The sequence below is a fragment of the Phalacrocorax aristotelis genome, chromosome 3 (assembly GCF_949628215.1).
Source record: "Phalacrocorax aristotelis chromosome 3, bGulAri2.1, whole genome shotgun sequence".
Classification (NCBI taxonomy): Eukaryota; Metazoa; Chordata; class Aves; order Suliformes; family Phalacrocoracidae; genus Phalacrocorax; species Phalacrocorax aristotelis.
The window spans coordinates 4,193,686-4,214,097 of NC_134278.1; the positions used below are offsets into that span (position 1 = coordinate 4,193,686).

Genomic DNA, 20,412 nt, shown 5'->3' on the forward strand with positions numbered 1-20,412 from the left:
GGAACCCAAAATTTTCAAACCAGAGGTGCTATGAAGCATCAATTCTGTGATTCTGTGAAGACTTACATGTTCCCTGCGGAAACTGTGACTGACCCCAGCTTTGGCCATGGCAGAGGATTCCTAGCAGGTGTGGGTGGAGAACATGCCAGCACTCATTCAATCAGCAACCCAAGAGGGGAAAATGTTTTGGTAAACTCACATTCCTGGTAGGTTTAACCTGGTTTCAGAATTCTTGCTCAAATTTCTAAAAGGAAATAACACTTCTAGAGAAATGAATGACATCACCACACACACCAGCCATACAACCTCCCCAGATCTTGCATTTATTGAAAGAAGAATGAGAAATCCTTGATGTCTGGTACAACGGCTCCCTGAATCCAACAATGCGAGAAGCGATCATCTCCAGATCCCTGAAGATCCTGTGCAATTAGCCCCACTACAACCTACACAAAGGAAAGAATATATCAGGGTTTTCAGGCCTATGTTGATGGGGAAAATCACTCTACACAGGACTTAACTGAAAATTTGGAAAGTCATCATTGCCTCTGTTAAATCCTAAACTTACCATTTACAGCAAGCATGCCCCAAACGACACACCCCCAGATAAGCATTGCCACGAGGGCACGGCCCAGGGAAGCAGAAAGTCCCACGATATCCACATCGAATGAAATGTCTTGGAGGTGTTGCAAAGCCTGTACCATTAAAAAAAAAAAAAACAAAAAAGGCAGGAAACAGACATTTCTGTCAGGGTTTGGCATTTTGCTAAATCCCTGTGCGCTGACACCATGCCACACCCATGCCCAAAGCCATGACCGTCCTAATGCAACCCTCAGAGGAGGAGGTTTATGGGCAGAAAAATCAAGCAAATGCTATAATCCTTTCTTCAGATGTAAGAAATGTATCTTCAAGGCCAGGACTCCCTTAGGAACTCAGAGTTCAGGGACGACACCAAAGACCTGATAGAAAACAGTAAATGGACACTTACCAGCTCTTAAAATTTTGTAGGTCATAGCTGAGGACACGAGCACTAGCTCAGCTGGGAGGTTGAGACTTCCAGAGGCAGAAAGATGAGGATTTCTGTGCATCTGGATTTGGCCTATTTCGCTCCCTATAAATTTCACCCATGTCTCAAAACAGGTTCTGGTGTCCAGCAGTCCATACAGATGGCCCCCACACGCAGATAAACTCAACAATGCATGCAGAATGACCCCTTCCATGCTAGTAAACACAACACACCAGGCATTGCCCTTGGGTCTGAGGCCAAGCAGTGTGGCATTGCTTTTATCCACACGGATAAACTTTCTTCCTCATTAAAATATCATATCCATGTTCAAACTGCCTTTTGGGAATGGCCACCAGCCTGTGCTATTCCAGAATGGTGTCTGGGTTTTATCTGTGAAAGTGCTAGTTGTCAGGGGTCAAAATTACCCCGGGGAGTGGATTACCAATTAGGCAGCATGCGCCTTGGCCGTGTTTGGTTGATTAACAGAGATGTAGCCTGACAGGCTGATGTGTTCTGGATGCACCTGACTGACTGCACATGAACCAATTAATTCCAGTTTGACAGCTCATCCATGTAACCGCACTAAATCCAGCATATCCAGAAATCAGGGGGCTTGTTTCAGCAAACAGACCGTGAATATTACACATGTGCAGCAGATCCAGTGCATCCCTGGTGCGTTATGTTCATATCATGTGAGTTTTGTGGTGCGTGCACACACATCAGAACCCAGAAAACCCCAGGCAGCAATAAGGAAGTGCTGGGAAAGCTGAATAAAACACTTCTGGTCCAAACTATCTGTCCATAGGACATCGCAGAGATGATTGTGAGCAGTCTCAGCTCTCAAAAACACTTTCTTCCACATACATTTCTTGCTTTACCATATCCAGATGATAGGTTCTACTGAAAACAGCCCAAATGTCCACCATGTGTATCTGTATGTTAAAAAAGGACATGAAACAACCATTCTGGTTCAGACCAAAGGAACACTTTGCCCAATGTCCTGCCTATGAGGACTGCCATAAATAGAGGCCCAGGTAAGAATAAGACAAGGCAAGTACATATGACACTTCTGCCATGGTCCTGGTCTTCTGCAATTCATCAGTCTTTTCCCATCCTTACTCCCCAGAGGGCACGTCCCATCATATTCTGACAGAGATCAACCTCAAACCTCCACTTGTTTGTGCACACAGTGCCCTGCACTGCAGTTGTGCCTTTTTCAGAGATGGTGTTTACACACAGTCACTTTTTCTGGACAATAAGGTGGGGTTTGGGTTCCAGACTCCTTTGCAGCCCCCAAACAGGCACAGCCTTACACCACCACTTATGGTTGCACAGGTTTTTTCCACTGAGCAGAAGCTACAGGTAGCATTTCAATCTTAATTCATGATCTTCTGCCTCCCCACCCCAAGTACAAAGGTCCTGAAGCAAACGATATTTGGAGAGCATGGGATCAGATCCCTTTGCTTTCTGTGTGGCTTAAGAATATTTGATTATGACTGGTTTGTTGTAGGGTAACGCAGAGACAAAGTGATTTTTCCCTGCTCACTGCAGGGGGGTTGGACTAGATGACCTCTAAAGGTCCCTTCCAACCTAAACCATTCTATGATTCTATGGTTTAAGTATAAGCATCTGCAAGCTTTAGCGGGGAAAATCCTTGCATTGAATGGTAATTTTGGGGTTGCCCCTAGTGCTTTCAACTCAGGCTGAACTTTCAGAGGAGTAGCAACAGATGGTTGGAGTGTTTGCCCACTAATTTAACGTATCATCTGTAATCTGCCAACAAGTTTTGCTAATATGTGTGAAGATTCTTTGCAGGAGGAAGCTCGGCCACTTCCCAAAGGGGACAGGGGACGTTTATAAGACATTAGTACCTCCTTCTATGTGGCCCCCCATCTTCATTTACACCTTACCTGCAGCTCCATGAAATACCACCAAGACGAGAGCAAAGAGAAAGAAAAGGATTTTCATGGCAGAAGATGGACTGGGAACTCCCGTCACTACAGAGAAAGGAGACCAAGACATTAGTCAGAGGGTTGTCCCTCCATAACCATGGTGGGCTGAGAAGTTACATGCAGGTTCTTCAAGACCAAGCATTATCTGGAAGAAGTATTGAACACTTTCTTTATAATAATGTCTGTTGTCCTAAGAGTTCCCTGGAGCATACATAGGATCGTGGCACAGGCGGAAACTTCCATGCAGTGACTCCCCTTTTAATTAATGTATTAATTAACCAGGTATTTATCCCAGATTGCTTGATACTTTGCAATACATACCAACAAATTTGATTTGCCTTATGGAAGTTAAAGCTGTTAATTCAGAAAGAAAAATAAGACAGTTTTTGCTATATTTATACAACAAACCCCAATGTGTGTTCTCAAGCTTTTCTAACAAAAAAAAAAGAGCAGAAAAATTTCCATCACAGAAAAGTCAAAACCCAACTTCTCCCTATTCTTGCTTAGAGGCTGTTGCTTTTCCTTCACCTCAAGAATTACATGATTTGCAGGATAATTTTCTGAGTATTTGTGTTTCCTCTCAGCTCTCTTCCTGCAGCCAACAAAATCTCTGCTCCCTTATCAGTACTTGAAATCTCAAGAACTGACTCTTGGTAGACTGGAGTCACTGCACAGTTAAGGCTACAACAGTGAAATGCAGCTACACATGAAAGTTATAAAGTCTCCAGCCTGTTTAAGAAGGACAGAACATTTTACGAGAGGCTGAATAATGAGAAGATTTTGGTCATTACCAGGTAAGAGGAGGCTCTAGGTTGGAACAGTCCTTGGATCGGTGTCAGCCACCCAGATGCATTAAGATGAAGGAGCAGAGCTTGGCTTTATGATGTTTCTAGAGGGTGGTGAAGGTTGCTTCCTCTTCATGGCCTTCTGGTGGCCAATCAGACAATCCCCGCAGCTTTGGGGAGCATCAGGGAGGTCCAATGAATCCTCTCTGTTACCATCCTCCTATAAGGAACCGAGGTGTAGCTTTCAACATATTGCAGCATTGCTTCGGGAAATGTGCTGAGCTGCATGCAAACTGCCTCGGGCCACCTCCGTTTGTGCAACGTCTTCAGCCTCAGTAGCTCACTTAAGGTTTCTGTGCCATATATCCTGTGCTCGCCTGGTGAGGCTTGGTGGTAGTTACTCTTCAGCATGATAAAACCAGCCATTGAGTCTGTCGTGCTCCTGGATGGTCATTCCGCACAGCTCGTTTGGAAGCCGATACTGTGTGATGGGATCCCTCGGGGAGGCAGTACATAGTGGTGACTGGTGGCGTTTACCCAGCAGATGTCCACAGAGCAGGTATCTTGCAAAGGCATGCCTCATATTCACAACTATTGGTCCCTGTGGCATGGAGGAAAATCATAAACCTGAAGCTATCTTGAAGCTGCTTGGTTAGGGTAGGCTTCATGGCTAGCACGAGCAGTGCCAGTTGTTGTTACTCAATCTAACTATTCTTTGAGCACGGAAATATTTGCTACCTGATGCTCATACCTGTGCTATGGAGCTAACCTGCACCAGGTTTATCTCCAGGACAAAAGGCAGAGTCTAGCCATGTCCGTACCATTAAACTCAGCCTCCAGCATGTATTGGCTCCACCTAAATTGCCTGCTGGGAACCATCCCCAGCCTCTGCCAGCTTTTAGACTGCATCTGGAGATTGCAGGGAGAGCACAAAAGCCAAGCTTGTGCCAGGGGCAGGTCTATGGCTAAATTAAGGAATGGTGTTGGGCCTAAGCTTGCCTTTGCTCTTGTAACTTGAACAGCAAAGAGAAGAAAAAAATAGCTTTTCATGTAATGTCATCTAGTCATTTGAGGCATATACAATAACTTCTGGCTCTAGGTATTAATTTTGCCTTCTGCAGCAGTGCGCTTCAGGTTTTGATGAGGGTAGTCATGTGCGTCTGAGTGTTATTAATGAATTGGCCAGTTATTTCATTTACCAAATAAATCCCAGCAGGAATTTCTCCTTAAATGCCCGCAGGTCTCTACTGGGGAAGCACTGTCTCCCTCCATTTTCACACAATTCGTATGAATTCCTTACACATGTGAAAAATATGTCACCATTAAAAATAATCATCAGCTGGAATTAGGTTAAAAAGGACTGCATGGAATGGGAAGTTAGTGCTTCTTTGGAAATTCAGAGAGGATTAATGAGCTGTCACTAATGTTACATCTTTTCTGCTATTGGAAGGGAAAATCTCGATAGTCCTCTTTGTTTTGATTAAGAATATGAAAAAGATCTGCAATAGGGAATAGTATGGAAAAAGGTGAGAAAGTAAAACTGAAATCTAACAGTAACGAGTAAAACAGAAAAAAGGAAAAGGTGGGGTTTTTTTAAACTTTTGCACCTAAAAAATTTCAGTACTAATTACTTCCACCGTATGCAAGACATTTTAAGCTGCATCTGTTTATGGAAATCACTACCAGAACACCTCAATAATGTGACGTTTTAAATCTTCTTTTTCATTTTCCCTCATGCTGGTTTTCCAGGGACCTTCTTCTTCGGTATAAGCCTTGGTCAGCTTGAACAAGAAACCGATGCTGGGTGAAGTCATCGGACATGGGCAGGAGTTTGCGTTTATTCTTCTGTAGCTTCTGCCGCTGTTCAGGGATATACTGGAGCAACAGTTCCTATCTTCCATATTTCAAGGACTAGGCGTAAGGACTGTCATGTTCTTGGATGCTCCCAATACCACACACCTGGAGGGGACCTGCAAGTCTATGCCAGCTTTCCTCAATTAATTTGAAGGGTCAGACAATGCTGCTTATTATCTGTGCTTGAGCAGAGTGGTGTCACCAGGCTGAGGCACAGAGGGACAAAAGACAGGAAAGGCAGTTTTTGGATGCCTCATGGGACCCCAAAGTGTGTCTCTGAGTCGGTGCTGTAAATGCACCTTCCCTGTTCTGCAGTGCCCGTAGGCAGAGCTTGGCTACAAGCTTAGGGGCATATATACAGGTTGTGCAATCCTTCATCAGAAGAGATGATAAGTTTGTCCCTGCTGTCTTACAGCACAGCCTCCTGGACCGCTGTGATATTGCCAGAGTTGAGGAGAAAGCAATCTCTGCCTTGACAAACCTGTGGCAGATGTTCCAGCTTGCCTCTCGGGTAGAAAAGAGGGGAATCACAGAATCCCAGACTGGTGGGGCTGGAAGGGGCCTCTGGAGCTCATCCCGTCCCACCCCCTGATGGAGCAGGCACCCCCAGAGCAGGGGCACAGGGCCACGTCCAGGCGGGGGGTGAATGTCTCCAGGGAAGGGACCCCACAGCCTCTCTGGGCAGCCTGTGCCCCTGCTCTGGCACCCGCACAGGGAAGGGGTTTGTCCTCATGTTCAGGTGGAGCTTCCCGTGTTCCAGCTTGTGCCCGTGGCCCCTTGGCCTGGCATTGGGCACCACTGAAAAGAGCCCGGCCCCATCCCCCTGACACCCGCCCTTCAGATATTTATAAGCACTGATGAGATCCCCCTCAGCCTTCTCTTCTCCAGGCTGAGCAGACCCAGGTCTCTCAGCCTTTCCTCACGAGGGAGATGCTCCAGCCCCTGATCCCCTTGGCAGCTCTGCCCCGGCCTTGCTCCAGCAGTTCCCTGCCCTTCTTGCACTGGGGGGCCCAGAACTGGCCGCAGCCCCGCAGCTGTGGCCTCACTGGGGCAGAGCAGAGGGGGAGGAGAACCTCCCTCGCCCTGCTGCCCACACGCCTTTTCATGCCCCCCAGGACACCGCTGGGCCCCTTGGCCCCAAGAGCATGGTGCTGGCTCAGGGAATGCCTCCTTCTGCCTGAAGTTTCTGGTGCCAGTAGGATTAGACCCTAGGACCTTTTGGCAATGGGCGATCAGGAAGAGGAAGGCTGGAAGATCACCCCTATTTCCTTTTGGTGACTTTTTCTGTGTTCAGCCATGGACGGATTTTGATCTTCATGATGTCAGAAGTTGGTGCAATGATTTTAGCAGAGCTTCTTCTGATTTACACCTCTCGCATAGTGAGGAGCAGAATACAGTCTTAAACTGTAGAAGACATTGCTCTGGTTACATCTGCCATTTTAGCTTGAATATATTTGCTCCTGATCTCTCTGCAAATGCAGAGGTTGTAATAGACCTCAAGGCTAACCTAGTTGTGGTTAAAACTTTCTTCACTGCCCAGCCTGGGCTCGCTGCAGTTTCTGCACCTCCAAGAGCATGAAGCAGTAGCTGAAGTCTTGTGAGTGATGAGGCTGTCAACACTCAGGGGTCACAGCTGGCAAAACAGGGACTGAATCTTCCTGAGTTATGTGAAGACATTTTTCCATGCCTGCCCCATGATATCCACGGCATGGCTATTCAGATTTCTGGGGTGTGGTGGACAGAAATCATGCTCTACACCAAAGGATCAATTGTCCAAAGTCGTAGGTCACAATTAAAAACGACTTCTCATGCTATTTTGTTAATGATGACTGCATTTATTTTCAAAGGGGATAAAAAATTCAGGCCATCAGAGCACAATTCCCAAGATCTTTCTCCTCCTCCTGGCTGTGGGTGATCAGGAGGCAATGGCCTTGCTGACACTTCCCCGTTCTGAGCCCCAGTTCCTTCGTCAGTGCAGCGTGAGTAGCAATCCTTGCATACTGAGTAAAGCACTTGATTTCCTAATTGCAATGATTATAGAAGCACTGAGGAGTCTCACTTATTATTCCTGAAAGCCAGCTCTGTGACAGTCCCTGCAACTATTTGGCATACCACCAAATGTCTGCTTTTTGCTATTATGATTTCTTATTCCTGAACTAAAGGGGATAAAATTAATCCTGGGTTGAAGAGTGCGGCTTAATTACAACAGCAGGTACCTTCTGTTTGCTTGGGTACCTCCTATGGGTGGTGCAAGCCTCAGTTTGTGAGTACAAAGGACTTTCAAATTGCTAGATGGAAGGAGTGATTAAGGTTCGAATAGCACCTTTGGGCTTGGAAAGCTTGATTATTATTAATGATTTTTTTCTTTGTCGGTGGCAATGGGCTATGCAATAATGTCAGCTGCAGTGCCTTTGCAGGACTAGCTGTGCCTGGGGAAGTTGCTATGCCAAAAGCAGCACAGACGTCTGATGAGATTTTTTAAGCCATCTTCCTGGGCTGAACACATCTAGGCTCCCTGACTGTAGAGTTAATCAAACCTCCTCTTGACTTGGGCTTGCGTGGGAGATGACCTAGAAAACCGTTCCCAGTTTTTGGAGATGCCTGCCAATGAAATGTGGCTGGATATAAGATCTAGAGGACCTGTGCCCTACACCTCAGAAACTGGAGGGATCAAACCACTCCTCACCAATGAATCGTTGAAAGCGCTTTGTGTTACTCTCACAGAATGACAGAATCCCACATTGGAAGGGACCTCAGGGATCATCTAGTCCAACCTTTCTGGGAAGAGCCCAGTCTAAACAAGATGGCCCAGCACCCTGTCCAGCCGACTCTTGGAAGTGTCCAATGTGGCCGAGTCAACCCCTTCCCTGGGGAGATTATTCCAGTAATACTACTCACGCTTTATTAGATGCTGACACAACTCACATAGTTGGCAAACGACAGTGTCTTTGGACACAGCAAATATGTGTTAGAGGGGAGAAAAAGAGCACAGATCGTTTCAATACCAGAAGGCTGAGATATTTTGCAGGGCCTGCAAGAGAGCAGCAGAACAGCCCTGAAACCTTCTGTTTCCAGTCCTTGCTGCATCACGATAGAGGTCAAGTGAGAGTTGGCCAGACCTTCCCTCCAGAACAGGGTCTGAATCAGCCAGATGTCCCCTGAGAAGACAGGCAGATGGCTGAGCAGGGACAGCATCTTCTGAGGATATAGGATGAGAAAAGTGGAAGACAAAATACCTTCTCTTGAGATTATTATAAGGGAATATGGGAAATAAATAGTCTTATGGAAGAGAAAAGGGGTCCTACAGGGAAGATGGAAAAATAATGGTTATATTCCACATTTACCCATCTGTTCAGGAAAGACAGCCATTCTGCATGGAGAAGGTGGGCAAGTTAACAGACATTAACCAAGATATTCTTCGTATTAACCAATATCTTCATCAATGACATATACAGTGGGATCGAGGGCACCCTCAGCAAGCCTGCAGATGACACCAAGCTGGGTGGTGCAGTTGACACACCTGAGGGATGGGATGACATCCGGAGAGACCTGGACAAACCCCACCTCGAGAATTGGGCCTGTGTGAATCTCCTCATGAGGTTCAACAAGGCCAAGTACAGGGTCCTGCACCTGGGTCAGGGCAGCCCCCGGGATCAGCACAGGCTGGGGGGTGGAGGGGTGGGGAGCAGCCCTGCCCAGAAGGACTTGGGGGTGCTGGGGGGTGAAAGGCTGGACACGAGCCGGCAACGTGCGCTCGTAGCCCAGACCCCCAGCCGTGCCCCAGGCTGCATCCCCAGCAGCGCGGGCAGCCGGGCGAGGGAGGGGGTGCTGCCCCCCTGCCCTGCTCTGTGAGACCCCCCTGCAGCGCCGCCTCCAGCTCGGGGCTCCTCAGCACGGGACAGACACGGGGCTGTTGGAGCGGGGCCAGAGGGGGCACAGAAATGCTCCGAGGGCTGGAGCCCCCCTGCTGCGAGGCCGGGCTGGGAGAGCTGGGGTTGTGCAGCCGGGGAAGGGGAGGCTGCGGGGAGACCTTATTGCGGCCTTTCGGGGCTTGAAGGGGGGCTGTAGGAAGGGTGGGGGCAGCCTCTTTAGCAAGGCCTGTTGTGACAGGACAAGGGGTGATGGTTTTAAACTAAAAGACAGTAGGTTCAGAGTAGATATAAGGAACACATTTTTCATAGTGAGGGTGGTGAAAGCCTGGCCCAGGTTGCCCCAAGAGGCAGTCGATGCCCCATCCCTGGAAACATTGAAGGTCAGGCTGGACAGGGCTCTGAGCAACCTGCTCTGGTTGAAGATGTCCCTGCTCATGGTAGTGGGGGTCAGACTTGATGACTTTTAAAGGTCCCTTTCAACCCAAACCATTCTATGAGTCTATGATTCTATGGTATTTCTAAATATTACATTGGCAGGAGCAACTTGGTGTCCCAGGGGAGAGAGAACGTCTGCCCAGAGGAGCTGGGATCTAAACATAAAAATGCACATTGGTTGTATTTACACTTACCTGCAGCGGCCTGGGACACCACTAGGGGAAGCAAGAGCAGGTAGTGCATCTTCATGGCTTTGGCTGACATGGTGGAGTGTCACCACAAAGGTGCTGAGACCAAGAGATGCTGCAAGAGGAAGAAATGAACCTGTATTTATAAGGCTTTGAGGAATGTGTTCTGCAGGGATTTAGCAATTGTATTTGGGTCCAAATAATATATTTAAAGGATGCACTTTGCAGCCTCTAATTACACACTCTTGTGTGGATAGATACCATGAAACATCCCCACCCAAAAGGAATTATCCTCTTAACACCAGCACCTGCTGGCTCCCATGTCCTGATCCAAAGCTTCACAAGCAGCATAGTTGGGCACATATTTTAGCAACCATTTAGCCAAAGCAATGACCATGCGAACAAGGCCCAGTTCACATCAAGCTATTTGCATACTCAAATCCTGATAAGATGCATCTTTGCCTCCAGAAATTCAGATATTACACAGAAAGGAATATTTTTTTCCCATTTTAGACCCCAAAAAAAGATTGCCCAAAGCCACGCTGAGGCTGAATCCACAATCAGTCCCACCAAGATGTTACACCTCTCTGTGTTCACCTCCAGCAGCTGAGAATTCTCTGCAACTCCTTGTGCTCGCACTTCAAGAGGGGGTTAAAATATGAGAAGGTGCAGCAGGGAGTCACAAAAAAATCACCTGAAGGTTGGAGAAACAGATTTTCATGGGGGAGCTGGAGGACCCTCGTTTGCTAAGATCGCTAAATAAAATACGGAGAGGTGACTTTACCATCTTCTGGATGTAGCTTCGCTGGAGACCTGAGGAGTTTTTTAGCAAGAGAGGCTCCTGGGTGCTGAAATCCAACCGGGAGAAGCGCAGCCAAACCAGTGGCTGGAAGGCAGCCAGGGCAACCGGGAGTTGGCAAACTGGGGAGGGTGGCTAGCTCTGGGAATGGCTTCTGGAAGGTTTTCTGGCTTACTCCTTCTCTGGTTAGCATTGTTTTGGGGTAGTAATGGCATGTCTCATGTGGTGTGGGAATTTATTCCTGGCCTGGGACAAAGCCTTTGGGCAGGATTTTGTCACCGGTCACTTTGAGACTGAGAAAAGACAGCTGAGGCGCCTCGGGGTGGCTCCTTCCTGGGGATGATGGCGATGGAGCTCTGCTTCGCCAGAGCTGGGCCCAACAGCTCAACACTGTTACTTAATGAAAACACGTTGCTGAATACGGACACGGCTACCCCTTCCACCTGTGGCTTTTTTAACCCACTGGCCACCAAATCCATACACTGGAGTTGAGCTGAGGCTGCAAAGATCCCAGAATCCCAGAATCCCAGGTTGGAAGGGACCTCAGGGATCATCCTAGCCCAACCTTTCTAGAAAAAGCACAGTTCTTACATCTAGGAAGGTGCAATGTTCTTACATGCTCGGTAAAAAACCCATGCTGGAGACCAAGGAAAGACCCTTGTGGTGCTCCCTCGAGGAAGGAGGATCAGGCGATGGCATCTCTGAGCAGTTTGGCTCCCTGGCCAGCAGTACATCCACAGCCCTGAGCACGCACAGGATATTTAGTCCATCGCTCACATGCAAATATCGAAAAGGGGTGTTATAGAGCACGGCAGGGACAGGCATAATGTACGGGGGATCTATGGAGAACCCTGGAAACTGAGCTTTCGTATTTCAAAAAGCCCCCTCTCTGGGACTCAGCTGAATGGGTGAGACATTTTCCTCCAGTTAAGCAACAGGAGGAACTGGGCTTGGTTCCCAGGGTTGCAAAAAAACCTCACTAAAATTCCAAAAAACACCAGTGAATGGGTGAAAGCCCCCAACCACCCCGACAGCCCGGCTGATACACAAACCTTTGGGAGCTTCCTGCATGATTTTGCAAAAACAATGACAAAACCTTAGCTGATATTTGGACTTATAAAATTATAATAGCCCGTTGTGGTCTTTCCTGAGGATTTATTTTCTAGAGAGCATGTGCTCCTGAGGGGATGGAGTCCGCTGGGCTGGAGATCAGGGGAAAAAGCAGGTAGGAGACGTCTCTGCACGCACAAGGGCCCCTGCAACCAACGGTTGGGATCACGGTTCACCAAGGTTTCATTTCTGAGGCGGGGGTGGGGAAAACCAACTGAATTAATTTGCGGTTCCCTGCACATCATGTCCCCTCTGCCACCACCGCTCGTCCCTGCGGTGGACGCGCGTCACTTGGGGACAGCGGGACGGGCTTCTGCGAGCGCGCATCAGCTCGGGGGGATACCGGGCTTGTGCGAGTGCACGGTAATCCCGGGGGTCTCGGGGCAACCACCGCCGGCCTGTGCTGCCGCCACAACCCCGGGGAGGCTGCGTGACGCCAGCAACGTGACGTAAGATTGCCCGGCGGGAGAGAAGCGCGGCGGCGGGGCGCGGGGGAGGCGCTTGGGGAAGTGCCGGGTGGGGCATTCCCCTTCCTCCTCCTCCTCCCCCCCTTCATTCTCCTCCTCCCTCTCCTCCCTCCTCCTCCTTCCTCCTCCTCCTCCTGCGCCGCGGTGCAGCCGCCGCGCAAGGGGCGCGCAGGATGCGCGGGGCCTTCCCGGGGCTCTGCTTGGCGCTGCTGGCGGCGGAGCGCGGAGCGGGTGAGGGTGCGCGCAGGGTGCGCGGGGCTGCGCGCACGCGGAGGGGGGGGAGCGCGGGGTCCTGGGTCACCCCCAGCTCCGGGGAGGGGGGGGAGGGCGGGGGGGGGGCCGCTCTTGCGCACCCGCGGAGGGTGCGGTACCCACGGACAGCAGCGCTCCAGGCGCGGGCTATCTGCATCCGTGAAGAACCCAGCCATTTTCTTTATTTTTAATCTGAAAAATTAAAATTTTTGAAAATTATTTTGGTTTTTTTCATTATTTATTTGGAGCATGAGCCCTTCTCCCAGCGGTTTTATCAGAGCCCTTCATGTGGCGACGGCTGTGCCACAGCTGACAAGACACCGGGAGCCGGCAGCTGGAGATAAGCCGGGGACAAGGGCTGCAAACCCCCTCGGCGGCTGGGAGTTGAGTTTAGGGAGGGTTGTGGGCAGCACCTTTCAGTTGCTGGGTGCGTGTCGCCGTGGCATCCCTCAGCGGGGCATCTTTGCCGTTCTCCAGGGCTCTGCGCTGTCATCCACTACCTTGTCCGCGGGCAGCTGGGCTGGTTCGGGCTGACCGTCGCCTGCGTGGTGCCCGGCTACGCAGCTCAGCTCCTCAGCATCCTCTGGTTCAGGGCCGACGGCCACCCGCCCGGCTGCTGGCTCCTGGTGCTCCACGTCCTGCAGCTGGGCCTCTGGAAGCGGTGAGAGATGCACCCCGTGGTCCGTCCAGCCCCCACCCCACCCCAGGCGCAGTCCCTAACCTGATAAAACCAGGGTGGACATCCCGTCATGGTGACTCTTGCAGGTACTGGGACGTTTTGAGGATGGTGGTGAAGGCGGGTGGCAGTGCCCACGCCAGGGAGGTGCTGGCGCAGCACGGGGACGTCTGCGTGCTGCGGCTCCTGGAAGCCCTGCTGCAGACCCTGCCTCACCTCCTGCTGCAGGCCTACATCGTCGTGGCAGTTGACCCAGCGGGCTTCGTCCCCGGTGAGCTGGGAATTCCCTGGAGGACGCTGCAAGTTGCAGAGGGGTGATGTATTTGGGTGGGGGGATGCACGTGCCCACCTGGCAGGGCGCGGGGCAGGCTCTGGATAGAGGAGCATGCTGCAAAGGGGCTGGGAAGCCCCAGTGCAAAGCAGCGGGGACAAATGTGGTTTAAAGATCTGCTGTGGTTGAACATGGAAGTCTCTGAGCTATCCACGGCTTTTCCTGGCCAATATGATCATTCCCTATGGCGTATAGGGGACCTCCATGGCAGACAGTGCCTTGGCCAGGTTTGAACCCAACACGTGTTCCTACTGCTGGTCCAGCCCTAATTGCAGCGCAGTGCGGAGGATTTAGGGTTTTGGGGCTGCTTCGTAGAAAAGGTGAACTTCCCGCTGCATTTCGCAAAGGGAGAGGCTGGAGGCTGGAGTCTCACGTCAGTGTCAGTCCCTGGTCCGGTCGCAGCGACTGGAGACGGACGTGCCCTGCCGCTGCAGTGCTCTGCCCGTGGCAGAGAGCGGTCAGAGGATTTAAGCAGGGAGATGCCAAGCATGCAAAGGAGCCCAGATTCAGCACAAATTGGTTAAAACACTCCAGTTGGCAGGAGAGGGGGGTGTCTGGCTCGTATCGGGATGCTGCGCTACCAACAGCTCTTTAGCGTTAGATATGGTCCTGCAACGCAGCCGGGTGTCCTTCAGAGCGCCTGACTGCTCCTGTCCCCATGCAGGTGTCAGCGCGGGGCTGTCCCTGCTCTCCCTCGCTTGGGCTTTGGTCTCCTACAGCCGCTTCGCCTGCCTGCTGAAACCCGGTCACCTCTGCCCACCGGCCACGGCCATCCTCTGCCTGCTGCTCTGGAGGACGGGGATGCTGGGGACCAGGGTCCTGGCCCTGGTGCTCTTTGCCAGGCTGTATTCCTTTTGGGTTTTTGCTGTGGCAGGTAAGACCTGTGATCATCTTCCCCCCGTCCCATCCTGCTGTCAGCCACAGCTCCTGGTACTGGAGCGCTTTGCAGCCTCCCCCAGGAATGGTTTGCCCTTTTGGTCCCTTCCCCTTGCAGGTGTCCACTGGTTGCTCATGTCCTTCTGGCTGGTGGCCCAGCAGACGAACATCGTGGCCCAGCCCTGCCGCTGGAGGCTGTTCAATTGCCTGGTGGGAGCCGTGTACATCTTCTGCTACATTAATGTCCGGGCCGGTCCCTCCAAGCACAGGGTGGCCGTGTTTTATGCTGTAAGTACCCAGGATATTCTGTATTCCACATGGATACAGCTGCTGGGGAGAAGCAATAGCTTCAGACTCTTCTTACTCATCTCACACAACACCACTTGGTAAAATCCAACATTTCCCACGTCCTGACAAAGCCACGTGGCCACCCAAGCTTGATGCATCTTCTACCCTGGCTTTGTTTTCTTACTAGTGGCCATACAATGTCTTAATAACACCAGAGAGGCTGTGCTGCTCTGCAGTTATTTTTCATGGTAAAAAACGGTTGAGACCTTGCATAAAGTTCAGTTCAGCAACACTTATGTTTTAAGTGATAAGGGAGGTGCAAAATAAATGAGTAAAATCTAGAAACCGGGTGTTTTCTGTCATCGCAAGCCCATTTAAAGCCATCGGAAGGATAAAAGTGGCAACGCTCTTTGCTCTGCTCTGCAGATAATGCTGATGGAAAACACCCTCCTGCTGCTGCTGGCCACCCGGTTCCTGCAGGCAGAGCTGAGGACCAGCCTGTGCGTGACCGGGGCTGTCATGTCAGGGTCTGTAATAGGTAAGATCTACTGGTTTTTAGAGCCTGGATTGCATGTTTAGAGATTAGCTTGAGTAAATGAGCATCATCAGTTATTTCCGTTGCATCAGACTTTTTGCTTTATTTCTTCCAGCTTAAAAGCATCTGAATGAATTTGATAATAAGTAAATCCGCCTTGAGTTTCATTTCTTCATCATTTCGTAATAGCCCATCCCTGAAGAGGGAGGCTTGCAGAAATGATCGAAACGTCACCAAATGGCTCAGGTACCGCTGCCAAATACAATATATGCAATTTTGACGTGCATCTGTTTGTGCTTTCTGGGATCTTGGTGCTGGGTGATCGGTGCAGGCAGTGGTATAACACAGGGGATCGCTGCAGGGAAACGTTTTCATCTGAGCGTATACTGATGATTTATGAAGGTGGCTTGTGATTGATGAGCCGTCACTGGGTATGTTTTGGAAATATGCTGGTGTGGGACCACGCAGAACTGCAGCAGCTTTCTCCCACCTGGTTTGCTTTCAAAGACCAGTGCTGCTTCTGTAAATGGAAAAGCTTTTTGTGTTCGTGGGGAGGACTTTTTGGTGCGTGACGGAGGAGGTACTCCAAACCTCACCCGTACCCTGCCTTACTCCATACCCTGCCCATAAAGCAGGCAGCAGCTATGCCCAGGCGGTGCATTTAATTCCCTAAAGCTTTAATGTACAACTCAGCTGAAGGAGGGGAGAGGTCGTACGATGCTTGCAAACCACCCATTGGCACCTCTATTTGCAAAACCAGCTCTGGGCAAGGATGGGAGTTGCTGTTTGCTGGGTGAGGTCCCCGCCAGTCTCATGCGCTCCCCGTGGGATGGAGGCAGAGGGAAGCTGTGCCGCCCGCACGCTGGGCTTTGTGCATCTCCCCAGACCAGCTGCACGCAGATCTGGAAAAGGAGCGATTCCCCTGGCCTTGAGCAAGCTTAGGATAGAACTAGGAAGGTGCCTTAAAAACCTGCTGGCGCCTCATTTAATGGCTAGAGGATGGGAATGCTGTGAGATGGGAAGGATTCCTGCATCACACACCTCCTCCCTGCCCTGTGCCATGTCTGCTGGCCTCAGCGGCTGCCTCGCTGTGCACTTTCAGTCTGCAAATCAACCCAGATTAAATTCGGTCTTGAGAGCGTGCTCAGCACTCCCTTTCCTGAAAGCTGCTCAAGTAGGATTCTTGCATCACTAAAAACGCTTGAAAGGCGTCTGCTCGGACACTTGATGCCCAACAGCATCTCTGCAAAAGGTCTGATGATCTGGAGGTGTCAGCGAGGTCTGGTTTCTCCTCCACACCTCACCAAAACACTGCTGGGACTCATCCCTTGACACCTTTCTGCTCTCTTTCAGGTGCTGCAGCTCTGGTGGTTTATTACAGCCTGCTCCACCCCAAGTCCGCAGAGATCTGGCAGGGCTTCCTGGAGACGACCTGCAGTGCTGCAGCCGCCGGTGAAGATGAGGTTGCGGGAGATGGCTCCCAAGCAGGGCAGAGCTTGGGAATTTCAGGACTCAGGCAGTCCTTGACAGGGGAAGGAACCACAGCAGATCCCAAAACTGGGAACAGCTCATCGCTCCTCCAATTCAGAGGGTGTTCGGAGGACAGCTGGACGAACCACCACCACTGGCTGCTGGTAAAGCTGGCCTTGAAGACAGGAGATATGTCCACAATCAACGCAGCTTTTGGAGATGGTGGTGTGGGAGAGGTTTACCCTGGAGGATGGATGATGGGGAAACTCAGCGGTGTTGAGCCTGGGGCAAACCTTTCCCTCCCCATGAGGGAAATCGGTCCTCAGGGTGTTGAATCTGGTCTGACTGATGAGAAATTGCTGGCAGCGGGGAATGGAGGAGGCGGCAAACCCAGCACCGGCGCTGTGAGAATGGCACGGGAGGATGGAGCAGGGCAGGAGCCTGGTTTTCACCCAACCATGTCCTTTCCCAGCAGCTTCTCCCCAGATCCAGCCGAGGGCTCCTCTATATATTTCAGCGCGAGCACGGGAGGCATCTCCTTGCCCGGCACGGGGACAGCCACAGCTACGTGCATGGCCCTGGTGCAAAGGGATGGCGAAGCCCACGCTCCTCCAAGCTGCCTGAGAGGAGGAAGAGGAAGGGATTTATCCTTTGAGATGGTGAGCATCAGCCCAATCCTGGGCGCTGGTGCCCACAAGCATCTGCAGAGCAGCTCTTCCCTCGACAGCACAGGCGGCTCTTGGGTGGCGGGTCCCCCCAAAGAAGGCTTGCAGCCCATGGGGCCAGAGGGTGCCCTCATGGGGTCACATTGCTTTTGGGACACCCATGCTTGTGACACACAGGGGACTGTCATGAGGAACAAACTGAGGCCACCATGCTTCACCTCCACCCCCAAGGCTGACCCTAGATGCCCACTGGGAAGACTGGGGGAGCTGGGAGAGGGGACAGACCCGTCTGGGTTGCTGGAGTGATCCTGTAAATTGTTGCACCATCACCATGGGTCAGCATTGGGGTGACCACCTCATCGACAGGGTATGGCAGGAGGTGGTAGGATATTAATGCTGGCCATGAAGACTGTCCCCATGGTGCCCCTCCTACCGGGCAGATGTGGTCCTTCATCACTGGGACATCACCTTCCCTCCCAGTGCATCTTCTATTTGCAGTTTTGGAGACCTTCAAAGGTCTTAAAAAGCCTTAAAATTCCAGGTTTAGGTATTTATTAAACTTATTTATGTAACAGTCCTGCTAGGCAGCTGGAGCATGCTGCCTTTGATGTATCTGTCACGATGTCTTGAATCATGTCCTTTAACAAGTGCCTATACAAGCTGCTGCCCTGTCCCAGCACGGAGATCTGGCTGCTGTCTCCAGGTGCTGCAATGCTGGCCAAAGCAGGCGTCTTCTCAGGACAAATAAGTGCCTAAACCAGAAAAATAATGAATTTTACTCTGAGGTGCCCTTCCTTCTGGGCAGAATAAGCCCTAAAGTAAGGCTTGGTGGTGCTTGATTTCTTTTTTCCACACCACGTTCATCGTGAGAGCTTTACCAACTCCATTTTCTGGGGCCACATAGGAGCCCAGAGCCTCTTCGTACTGCAAACCAAAACCTCAGGACTGTGAATTACAGACAAAAGCGTGCCCTGCTTGCTTGTGTACTGTCCTGCTTCCCCAAGTGGCCTTTTCTGCCCAGCTTCTTCCTTGCCCCCTTCCACCCAGCTGCAGATAATCCACATCTGGCTGGATGCTCCCTCCTAAATTTAGCCTCAAGCCAAATCTCAAAACAGATCTACATACTCCTGCCACCGTAAATTCCCCATTGCAGGCAGTGTTTATTTATATGGGGAATTAAAATCCTCAATACCGTGGTCTCAGAAATAGCTAATGCTTCCAGCCGGGCTGGGTGGACACGGGCTTGTGCCCAGGACGTGGTTTGATGTGTTGATTGAGGTCTGGTCAGCTGGGTGCCAGCTGGTGCACATCTGGCTGTGCCCTCCAGCTGTTGTCCTCCTGTGGACAGAACTCCAGCAGTGGCACAGGGCAGGAAAGGCAGCAGGAAGGGCAGGCACGCGATGAATTATTTAAAAAAGCTTCCATGTAGCGTTCACTGCTCAGGACTGACCCAGCCAGGTGTTTCTTCAAGCTGATCTGGGCACTGAAAACCCAGTTGGTGCCGGTTTCGGAGCGAAGCTGCTTTCCAGCGTGGTGAAAGCTCCGTGACCCGTTCGGGCACCAGCACCGCCGTGCTGTGGCTGTGCTCTGCAGGGAGGAAGCAGCCGCAGTGGCTTTTGCAGAGTCCTCCTCACTATGTGCATCACACAGAAGGCAGCAGAGCTGCCGTGCCATTATGGAAATTTTTTAGTTTGTTTTTCTACCTTTGATAATATATAATGATGATTTTAAAAGCAAACCAGCCTTTGCTGTGTCTGTGTCTCATGTCACGGGTGCATAGAAGCATGGAGAGGTCCTCTGTGGACCTTGCTGTAGGGGATGTTGGGCCTTGTTCTGCTGCGTTGCAAGCGAACCGCTGTGCAGCTTCCTGGCTGGATGTGACTTCACCTCCTCCCGTCTCCTTTGCAACTGTTCTCCCATCAGATTTTCTACCCATTCTGGTTCTACCCACCCCAAATCATGCTTTTTGTTTAACTGAGCATGATTTTTCCCTTTCTCCAGCTGGAGGGTGTGCAAAGATAGGACACAGATATGAACAGGCACAGGACTCCACAGCTCTTCCTTTCTCTCTTCCCCATACTTTTCTCCTGCAGCCCCAGGACAAGTTGCCTGTCAGGGCTTTGAAGAAGGGTTTGCATCCCAGCATCTTTCTAGCTGGGGCCACCTCAGTCTGTGGGACCTGGGCTCTCCGATGTGGCACGCACATAGCAGCGGCTGGGGGGGTTTGGTTGCTGTGGGCAAGTGTTTGGTTGCTTTGGGCTGTGTTCAAGGGACTGCCTTGAACAGCCATGGGTCTGTTTTAGCTGTAACTGCAAAAATTAATGAGGGTCATGAAACGGTTGGGAGAGCTACATCCTGCAGCTAAATGCTAGCTCTGTGGTGGCATGGGTTAACTGTACATGGTAAAGGTCCAACAGCACTGAGCAGCCATCGTGAAACTGTCCCATGGACCGGTCAGGAAAGAAAATACAGCCAAACTGACAATTTTAAGAAAGTAGAGAAATACTTTTGGGCACAGGAGACAGGCATGCCTGAGGATTTTTCACTTCTCAGAGCACATCCATGATGCAGGGAGGGCCTGGAGGTGTGCCATGAGCTGACACCTCTGACCCTGGAGGAATCACAGAATCCCACGTTGGCAGGGACCTCAGGGATCACCTAGTCCAACCTTTCTAGGAAGAGCCAGCCTAGACAAGACGGCCCAGCACCCTGTCCAGGCGACTCCTGAAGGTGTCCCACGTGGCCGAGTCAACCCCTTCCCTGGGTTCCCTTCCCTTGTCCTCTCCATGTGACTCCATGTAAAAAGGGAGCCTCCATCTTCTCTGTAGCTGCCCCTTAAGTCCTGGTACACGGT

At 50.9% G+C, this 20,412-nt stretch overlaps 1 protein-coding gene across 3 annotated transcripts; it reads left to right on the forward strand.

Moving 5' to 3' along the window:
* Positions 1-12,552: 12,552 nt before the first annotated feature.
* On the forward strand, positions 12,553-18,134 carry XKR5 (XK related 5). 3 transcript variants are annotated; one of them, XM_075086573.1, is made up of 7 exons: positions 12,576-12,696; positions 13,195-13,378; positions 13,483-13,664; positions 14,389-14,598; positions 14,719-14,888; positions 15,315-15,426; positions 16,777-18,134. In XM_075086573.1, exons 1-7 carry the CDS (start codon positions 12,639-12,641, stop codon positions 17,862-17,864), a joined length of 2,004 nt encoding a protein of 667 aa, XP_074942674.1. In that variant the 5' UTR covers positions 12,576-12,638; the 3' UTR covers positions 17,865-18,134. The 3 variants fall into 3 exon arrangements, with proteins under 3 accessions (XP_074942676.1, XP_074942674.1, XP_074942675.1); XM_075086574.1 differs by having other exon boundaries at positions 12,609-12,696; positions 13,452-13,664; XM_075086575.1 differs by having other exon boundaries at positions 12,553-12,696; positions 14,389-14,888.
* The last annotated feature ends 2,278 nt before the right edge of the window (positions 18,135-20,412 follow it).